The following is a 7,500-nucleotide window of genomic DNA, read 5'->3' as shown; positions in this document are numbered from 1 at the left end:
ACTGAGCTACATTCTTGGGATGCTGCGCAATGCTTTGGATCAGCCTGATCTGCGCGGTAGATCGGAGAGAAGTACCTGGTCGGCTCTGGAAATCACAGTTGGCGTCAGCAACATGTTAGTCAACAGACAGAACTTGGAAGCCATGTTGGACCGAGATATCGTTGCATTGCTTGTGTCACTCATTGACAAAGGCGGCGTCGTTGAAAAGGAATGTGCTGCTAATGCCCTTTGGGTTATAGCAAAGAATCCTAAAGGAAAGGCTAAGATCAAAGACACAGCCCAGGCAATCAAAGAGCTTTCAGACCTAAGCACAAACAGCAACCAGGCAGTTAAAGAGGCGGCAAAAAGAGTTCTGTTGGAGCTGAGGGACACCTCGAACATTCAAGGTATCAGTCAACGAGAAAGTTAAAAGACAATCAGGGAGATCAGGGGGATAGGATAGGAATTTGTGAATTTTACAAAAGTTATTTTTAGCGTGCGAAAGTACTCGAACTCACCGGAACACATCCGAGCCCATCCCCCAAACCCTTACCGGAAACCATCGGAAGGGGACAACATGCCACTTTTATTTATTGTAATCACACGTTCTTTCTACCTAGGCGTACGCCTCCGAAAACACACTTTTATTTCATCTAAGAATTCACATATCCCAAGGATAGGACTGGGCCTCTCCTTCGGTGTTATCCGGATGTTTTCTTCTTTTGAAGTTATGAATTGAGTTCTCAGTAGAGCGTACACTACTGACTCAAACAACCAAAAACAACCAATGCAGTGTTCAAAACAGTCAAATCTATGACCTTGTGATGTTACTAGTTCGGGCACGCTACATCTTTGCTGAAGACGATTCTTGGGAACGAAACCATTAAAATGGGTACAGATGGAAATCGCACTGCAAAACAACGCGCCATGAAATGTGGAAGGTGGTATGTTGGCCACAATAATAAATGAGGCAAATGCATTATAGCCATTTTATCAGCATCAGTATGTTTCAAAGGTACATTCTGGCTTCATAATCCCTCAGTTCTACGAATTTGTGAGAGATTGCAAGGAAGGGCCGATCGCATCTCCATTCTGGCGCTGGTCGATGCAATGCATTTTCATCCGTGCGCACCTTAATTAAGCTGTAGACGCATGCATCATTTAAAACATTCAGCCATCTGATCATATTTCTTTTACTGCGATACCTTTGTGTTGGTGCCAACCAAAAGGATTGAACCTCTGGGGACGAGATTGGGTTTATAGATACGTAACATGTATATTTAATGAACCCAAATAGAACGCAGCAGTCGTCGCAATTGATCGATTGCACGCGTGCAAAGAGCTCTAAACATTGATTGAAAAAATCGAGTGAGACCGACAAAGAGATTGGACATATACAAGGATGACGGTTGGGCAAATTTTGAATTAAAAATTAAAAAAAAAAAAATAGTGAGAAAGTGGTAACTAGATTAATGACAAAAGCTCTTAACAACAAATCATATGTAAGCAGTGACATTAGGGCCCAGGCATCGGTCGTTCAAAAGGAGGATAACGCTATCCACCAGATAAATCACTATCCAGCGTGTAAACACTAGCAAAACCAACTGAGATATCCAGTGGGTAGTGATTTATTCAATGGATAGCGCTATCCACCCTTCGAACAACTGGGGCCAGGGCTACTCCTTAGTATCTGGCTAGAAATGTTCTTCTCACTTTTTCCTCCTGCCACTTTTTCTTTCCTCCTTTCTTCAGCATAAAATTTCATTGTTAAGACCTTTTTTTGGTAAAAGTCAAATCTCGGTTGGTATTAATGAGAATTCTTTAATGAAAAGACTTCATAATGAAGACTTTACATTAAATCGTGGATTAAATCGCGGTTGCTTTTGAGGAACTGGGCCTAGCAAGTTTGATCCATTTAATAAAGGTAGAGTTTTCACTGCCAACGTTTCACTAGCCAAGAACTTATGCCTCCTTCAGCTGTCGTGATAAATATTCGAAGTAATTAAACTTATGCACTTTACCCTTACAGGTGTGTCAAGAGCGCAGCAGCGAACAAGTTGCGATTATCAAGAGAATTGTCGCAGATTCAAATCATCTCTCCAGCTATCAGGTAGAGTTTCAGTCATTTTTCGCAAATCCTGGGGCAAATTCATCGGTGGTTTGACTGTTTTCGTCGAGCTCCCTAAAATGAACAAAGTTTAAACACGCGCGGTTCCTGAGACTACAAAAATGTTTATTCGACAAACATCGCTTACGCAAGCATAGGCCATCTTTGGGAAAGCAAAAAAAAAACAAAAAAAAAAACGAGAATTTCGGAGACATTAACATAGAATTACCCCTGGAAACGCTCGAAAATTACAATAATATTCCAATGCTTCCCATTGAAAACTCTCCGGCAGGGCCCCCCCCCCCTCTCCCCTCTAGACTAGGTCCTGGATCCTCCCCAGAAATGAGTTTTCTTTTTCCCAAGCAAATTTAATTTATTGCTTTTTTTATCAGCTTGTCGGAGCTAATTAGGAAAATGAAAGTAAATTTACCCATTTTTCTTGGAACTTGAACGCGCGAAATTCCGTAATTATCCTGCAATATGATTGGTTCTAAGCGGGAGTTAACGGATTTTCTTTTTATCATAATGAACTAAGAATTACCTTTTTCAATACTTTAGTTTTTAAAGGAAAGCTGCACTCGAACAACATATAACTTCAAATCACATGAACGTTGGCTTTCTATAGGGGAACCATTTTCTCCGGGCAGGAGTTTATCAAGGGGACCCTCTATCTCCACTAATTCCTTGGGTGTGAACAGCGAAAAACACCTACACAACAGTACATGTAGGACCAGCATGACTAAAATCCTGCACGACGCTGAGGATTGTATTTTTGGGGCTCACGGATTTAACGTTAAATCCGTGAGCCCCAGAAACTAGTATTTATTTTAAGAATTGTCCAAGCGTAGGAGATAGAGGCTGCCCTTGATGAGCTACTGCTCCGGGTTAAAGTTTGTCGCTAACTTTTGGTAGAGTGAAAGGTCCCTGTAAAGAAAACAAATCACTTTTAAGGGGTTTGCTGAAAATAGTGTTAAAAGTAGAATTCGCTCTGTGTTATGAAACGTTTCTTTTCAGATATCTTCTTTGACCCAAAGTTCGACAGATGCTTCTGCACTGAGTGTCATGGTGCCCGAGGAGACAAACTCTACTACAGTCGAGGGACACCTGCAAAGGATTATGGGATTCCTATCGGGTGGTGTCGGTTTGGACTTAAGTAAGCAAAAAGTTCTTAGCGAGTCGCGCATTGAAATTAAATTAACAAAACACGTTTTTGGAGTGTTAAAAAACCGCGCATAAAGGGTAAGGGGTAAGGGACTTCAAGGTTCGCGTAGCAGCGTTTGAAAGCTGGCTATTTTAGCAGCTACTGCCATTGTTGTTGTTGTTGTTGTTGTTGTTTTTTGTTTTTTTTTTTTGTTTTAAACCCTAAGACGTTGTTGTTGAGTCTTTTGTTTTCGGCTTTGTTTGCGAGCCAATTACGTTGGTTCTCTCAGATATGTCCAAAAGTGCATGTATTGAGATGGCCGCCGATTTGATGAGCGTCACAAAGTATCCTCTTGTTCTTCTCCCCAACTTTAAATCACTCGCGTCTGGAAATACACAATTAACGCCACGAAGTTTCTCTTCAGTAAACTTTTCTCCTCAAGTAAAATTAAACAGCTGCATTTACCCTCTCACCAAGAAATAAAGCTCCTCCTCACACTTACCTTGTTGCTTAAAAATAGGATACTCGTGTTGGATACCAAAATTTAGAGTGCATTTCTGGACGTGAGTGTGTACTTTACTAGAGCTGCTGCATGACGATAACAATGGTGGTTTGGTCTGGCGTTCTTTCGTTATTTTGCACGTTTCACTCATAATTTCAGCGGCAGGGGCGTAGGGTCCTTTACGCAATACTCACGTGCGTACTTGAAAAATTTGTAGATTTTTAAAAATATATATATTTTCTGTCATACGTAAAAGCCCTCCAAGGCCCCTACAGTGTTATTCTCATCACCAGTCCCCAGTTCCAGGTTATTTTTTTTAACGAAAGTTTATGATGATGATGATGTTATAACAGAGTTTCCGACGTCTTGCCCTTTGCTTCTAATCCCCTGTTTGCGTTGTAACTTGCGGAAAACTTAACAGAAGGGTAGCATTGTCTTTCGCATTTATTTATTGAAATGTCCTTCAGAAATATTCCGAAATGGCATTTGCGAGACCCCAAATTTTTAAAATATTACTGGGGGAGACCCCCCTAGTTTCGAGCACATTCTAAATGTCACGCTACGCCCCTGCAGTGGTGCAGTATTGGTTTGGCCAGGGAGGACTGATAGCGGCTTTGTGTTGCACCTAAACACGTTCACTTGATGGCAAACGTTTTGCAGGTAGTACTGCATGCAATAGCTGTTATTACAGTTGAGCCCACGTTTCAGCGGTGTTAGGTTCAGAGCACGCGGAAGCGAGGCTTTCGGGTCAACTTTCGATCAAGACACAGGGAAGAGTCTAGTAAGAGATTTGGCGTGCGAAATGCGCAAAAAATAATGAGTTCCCATCCAGAATTTATGTTTTTCTCAGAAGAAGAGAAACTACAGCTGTTAAATGGAAGCTGCCCTCGCCATCTGTTAAAGCCTACGCTGAAAACGTGGCTTTCTTATCGTGTACGGACAGCAAAAGATGGTTCTGCTTCGAGCGACGCAAGCAAACGCGAACTGATGCACAGGTAGGCGCAATTAAGATAAAATATCGTTATCCTTGGGTATTTGGTCCTTTGAAAGTTTAGTGTTCTGACATGAAAAACTCCTATTTTCTGCAGAGTTGTGAGTTACATTAAAAATGGATGGGAAAACAATTTCACTGAGAAATGGCAACACTTGGCACCAAATGTCATAAACACATTTTCCCCGCCAAACACGAACTCCTTAAACACTCGTCAACCCGAGTTTCCACAAGCAGCAAACTGGACTCCCATCCAGAAAGCTGGAGATACGTTTCCACCATTCACTATTGAAAACATGATGAATTACTTTATTACTAGAAAATCAGCTGATGATGAAGGAAATAAAGACTACAAGAATTTGAAGAGTAAGGCGTTTGGGCATTTTAAGCATGGCCATGTCCAACGAATTGAAATTGCGACAGAAGAAAACACAGATCAGATCTACATTAAGTGCGAATGCTTGCCAGATATGAAAAAGAATTTGACTTACAAGCTTCACGTGTCTATGATAAATTCAGGAGAGCAAGCTGGTGAGATCACCTATGCTTGTTGTAGTCCATGTCCAGCAGGGAAAGGTCCATATGGTTCTTGTAAACACCTTGCAGCTTTATGCTTTGCACTTGAAGAGTTTGTGAGATTAGGGCAGAGGAGGGAGTTCACCACCTGTACTGACAGGCTTCAGACATGGAATCAGCCACGAAAACGCAAACTTGACCCAAAGTCTGTCTATGAAATAGATTTCTGTAAAAAAGTGTATGGCAAAGAGAAGGCAGGACACACAAAGATTCTTCACGACCCTAGATTGCTTGTATACAGAGAGCCTAACACTGAGAAAGCAAACCAATGCCTGCTTGAGAAAATCAAGGAGGCTAATTTAGAATGTGGTTTTTTCAACATTCTGTCACATGACAAGCATCTTACAAATGCATCTGTTGAGACCCAAACAACTTGTAGTAACATTATTTCACCACCCAAAGAACAACCAATTTCACTGGATGAAATTTATGAAAGAGCAACAGAATCAAGAAAAATCTCTTTGTGGATTCACATGAAAGGGAAAGAATAAAGGAGGAAACAAAACAGCAAAGTGGATCTCAGGAATGGTTTGAGGCCAGGAAAATAAGAATAACTGCTTCAAAATGCAAGAGAGCAATTCAGAGACCCACAACTAGTCCCACTAAGGCTATGATAGAAATTCTTCACTTGAAAGAAAATTTTCAAAGCCAACAAATGAAGCAAGGACTTGAAGATAAAACTAAAATACTGATGTACGAAGAGAAGCTAGGTTGCACGGTCAGTAAAGTAGGATTCATAATTTCTTCTACACACCCATTTCTTGGTGCATCACCAGATGGAGAGGTACTTGACAAGTGTTTGGTAGAGGTGAAAAGGATCTTTCCTGGGACAATGACTTTGGAGGAGGCAGTGTGTAGGCGAGGAATTTGTAAGAAATCTAGCAATGGTCTTATTGTTAACCAAAAGCATGCATACTTTTACCAAGTGCAGCAACAGCTACTCTGTTCAGGTTTTAAATATGAAGATCTGGTTTTGTCTGACCTGAAGGAAATTATTGTCCTTAGCATTAAAAGATGCTCACCTTTTTCAATTCAGTGTATTCCGAAATTGCAAGTTTTTTATGACCAATTCATTGCTCTTGAGCTTGCATATCCTCGTGTGGCCCTGGGTCTCCCTCGACTTGGCAATACAATGCTTGATTCTAAGTAGCAGATCAGTTTAACAAGATTCTCAAAGCAATTGTAATTTACTTATGACTCTTTCAGTTGGTTGCAGAGCCAGCCATTCAAATCTAACCTTGTTCCCAGGGTCTCTTCTCCTCACATCCCCAAAGTGGGAGACACCCTGGGAACAATTACAAGATTTGATTCAAACCACCTTATCAGAAAACAGCGAAGTATTATCATGAGGAATTTGAGGACATCATTGCAATAATAATATATTATGATATACAATAAGAATGTGATATGGGTTCTCTGCTTAAAGATTTTATTTGATTGTTATTTTTATTGTTGTTGTTGTGACTAGCAAGATTTCTTTCTACTTTAACCAAGGAGAATTAAAGTTGCATTTCATGAATATCAAAAAAGCTCTTTTTAATATTAATTAATAGCAAAGTGTTGTCATTTTGTTAGCAAGGTTGCAGATAACTTAAGTATGCAACTTGATGAAGCCCCCTGCAAATGCGCTGTCCCCCGTCCCCACTTAACAGGGCCTGAAACAAAACAAAAAGACTACCATTACTTTACCAGAGGGGACATAAAGTTTGTGAGCATCGCACATACAAAAAATATCATGTCAATTAGACCACTCTTGCATAGAGTTGTTGGAATGAAGTCTAAAATGTGGTAGTTCTTTATCCGTTCAATTGCACGTTCAACATGAATTCTAAGACTTGCAATTCGGTGGGTTGCTAACATTTCCTGTTCAGAAAACTGTCCTGACTGATTCATAAATGGAGGGACATTAACCCTGACACCTTTAGAGGCCAACATTTCCTGAATATTGAATCCACGATCTGCCATGACTTCATCACCTTTCTGCAGTTTGTTAATAAATCCAGACTTGCTGGTTATTTCCTTATCAGAAATAGAACCGCCATACAGGTCTGAAATAAAACATACACTACCACTTGGAGTAATACCTACCAGTGCCTTAAGAGTATTACTGTTCTTATAAGTTGAAAAGGTAAGCTGTTGTGCTTCTGGGTTGCTGGGTTTCTCTATATACATCTCAGTTGCATCAATAATAACAGTTGTACCCT

General features: G+C 40.5%; 1 protein-coding gene and 1 pseudogene across 2 annotated transcripts in view; both read left to right on the top strand.

The window, feature by feature from the left end:
• Positions 1-7,500, top strand: part of LOC138002891 (neuralized-like protein 4) — a 52,741-nt gene that overhangs the window by 37,478 nt on the left and 7,763 nt on the right. For both annotated transcript variants that reach the window (XM_068848878.1, XM_068848882.1), the window contains exons 10-12: positions 1-386; positions 2,009-2,089; positions 3,101-3,239. The exon at positions 1-386 is cut by the window's left edge and continues 2 nt beyond it. In XM_068848878.1, the coding sequence (XP_068704979.1) occupies positions 1-386; positions 2,009-2,089; positions 3,101-3,239 (606 nt within the window). The remainder of the gene's footprint in view (positions 387-2,008; positions 2,090-3,100; positions 3,240-7,500) is intronic.
• Positions 3,252-7,500, top strand: part of LOC138002942 (uncharacterized) — a 4,560-nt pseudogene continuing 311 nt past the window's right edge.

This window comes from Montipora foliosa, chromosome 1 (genome assembly GCF_036669935.1).
Source record: "Montipora foliosa isolate CH-2021 chromosome 1, ASM3666993v2, whole genome shotgun sequence".
Classification (NCBI taxonomy): Eukaryota; Metazoa; Cnidaria; class Anthozoa; order Scleractinia; family Acroporidae; genus Montipora; species Montipora foliosa.
The sequence above is the reverse complement of the archived record's forward strand: the minus strand, read 5'-3'. Positions and strand labels throughout refer to the sequence as shown.